This window comes from Haliotis rubra, unplaced genomic scaffold (assembly GCF_003918875.1).
Source record: "Haliotis rubra isolate DU_JTF1 unplaced genomic scaffold, ASM391887v1 Scf1030, whole genome shotgun sequence".
In the NCBI taxonomy this organism is placed as follows: Eukaryota; Metazoa; Mollusca; class Gastropoda; order Lepetellida; family Haliotidae; genus Haliotis; species Haliotis rubra.
In genome coordinates, this window is record NW_025764927.1 from 229,817 (window position 1) to 231,638 (window position 1,822).

The 1,822-nt window shown below is 40.0% G+C and overlaps 1 protein-coding gene across 1 annotated transcript; it reads left to right on the top strand.

Annotated features, from left to right (window-relative positions):
• Positions 1-206: 206 nt before the first annotated feature.
• LOC124272806 lies at positions 207-1,280 on the top strand. The gene is made up of 3 exons (XM_046708026.1): positions 207-571; positions 669-906; positions 1,021-1,280. Exons 1-3 carry the CDS (start codon positions 446-448, stop codon positions 1,278-1,280), a joined length of 624 nt encoding a protein of 207 aa, XP_046563982.1. The 5' UTR covers positions 207-445.
• The last annotated feature ends 542 nt before the right edge of the window (positions 1,281-1,822 follow it).

Below are 1,822 nucleotides of genomic sequence, written 5' to 3' on the forward strand. Positions count from 1 at the left end.
ACGTGTCCGATTCTTGCGTTTACTGCTCATTGAGATGCCGCGAAAGACAACAGTGCCTGCAGTGTGACTTTTGTGACCGATGGCAACACAGGACTTGCAATACAGGTAACTATTTTGATTTATATGGACGGGACCTTCAGAGTTGTCAGACAACCTTTCAAACAACTATATACCATTCATGTCTTCATCCTAGGCAAAAACGGAGAGATGAAACAAGTCCCAATGGCATATGCTTTCATGTCCCGTCGTCAAAAAATTGATTACAGGAAGGTAAGTTGCTTTTGGACATTTTCTATGACAATCTACTCTAAATTTCGCATTAAGTAAATTAAAACAAAATTGGTCATTTATAGATATATTAATAAATAAATATCCTTTTCCAGGTGTTCTCTACCCTTGCAGAAGAAATGGGAGGGCTGGAGTCACTGTGTGTGTCAAGCGGGTGATGGCTGACTTCGAGCGCGGGGTATGGCGGGCCGTCCGAGGGCTACTACCCATGGTCGAGATCAGAGGATGCGTATTTCACTGGGAGCAGGCCATCCGGAGAAAAGTGCAAGCCCTTGGTCTTGATGTAAGTATATTCCAGTGCGTTACTAGTGAGACAATAATCAGCAAACTCATGTAGTTCATATGTCATATATATTCATAAATATTCTGTTTATTTGCAGAACGAATTCCACAAAGGACAGGAATCCTATAGGACAATCAAGAAGCTGATGGCATTGCCTTACTTGCATCACCGCCACATTCCTGACCAGTTTGCCGCCATCAAAGCCACAACAGAAGACACGAGCCTGTACCCCCTTTGCACCTATGAAGAGAACACCTGGCTTTTTTCAACTGTTTGGCCAATCACCAGCTGGTCCGTGTATGGCATGACAGTGAGGACCAACAACGATTGTGAAGGTAAGTTCCCATATAATTTTCTTTCCTAATTTTAACACTAAGTTGCGTTTACAGTTTGCAATATAACAATTTCTGATGTTATGTGAGTCTAATCTTTTTATTTCTCTGTTTCAGGATGGCACAAGAAGGTCAACCAGGCGGCCGGCAAAAGGAACCTTGAGTTCTTCCTTTTGGTGAACCTCCTTCACAAAGAAGCCCTGTATGTACCCCAGGTACCACAGTTGCTGGCCTGGGATCAACTGTCACGCCACCAATCGCGGAAGACCAGGGCATTTAACCAGCAGATACAAGACATCTGGACAGAATATTCACAGGGCATCAAGACTCCATCCCAGACCCTTATTCTAATAACATCTCTCATAACTAAGAAGTAGCTTCAGGATGGCACAATAAGGAAAAGGAAATCTTCATGTCTGTATATATATAATAAATTAACTGAAATCTTCATGTCCGTATATATATAATAAATTAATTGAAATCTTCATGTCTGTATATATATAATAAATTAATTGGAATTTTCATGTCTGTCTGATTAATTGTCTGTCTGATTACCGTTAATTAACCCAGGGGCCGGTTCGGGTGCGGGGCCGGTTTGGGTTAAATATCCAGGAGCCGGTTCGGCTTGGGGCCGGTTCGGGTGTATCCCATGAACAGCTAGGAGAGTTCTATGGATATACAACTTCTTTAATATAATATGAGCGATATTATATTATATTAAAGAAGTTGTATAGAACTCTCCTAGTTGTTCAAAAATTGTTATCTGTAAAACTGAACTTCTTTATGCTTTAGTTCTTTTGTATGTGTGTAACTTATCATTAAACAAAATGTTGCATACTTAAGTTAAGATTCAGATTCAGCTTTTATTTCTTCTGTTATTTATATGTGTATTTCAAACTGGTAAATCATATAATGAAAA

What these genes read in the sequence shown, in the direction of transcription:
- LOC124272806 (XM_046708026.1), top strand. Translation starts at nt 446, where the DNA reads ATGGCTGACTTCGAGCGCGGGGTATGGCGGGCCGTCCGAGGGCTACTA. An exon ending in TGCAAGCCCTTGGTCTTGAT is followed by an intron (nt 572 to 668) that starts GTAAGTATATTC and finishes GTTTATTTGCAG; the next exon opens with AACGAATTCCACAAAGGACA. An exon ending in GACCAACAACGATTGTGAAG is followed by an intron (nt 907 to 1,020) that starts GTAAGTTCCCAT and finishes TCTCTGTTTCAG; the next exon opens with GATGGCACAAGAAGGTCAAC.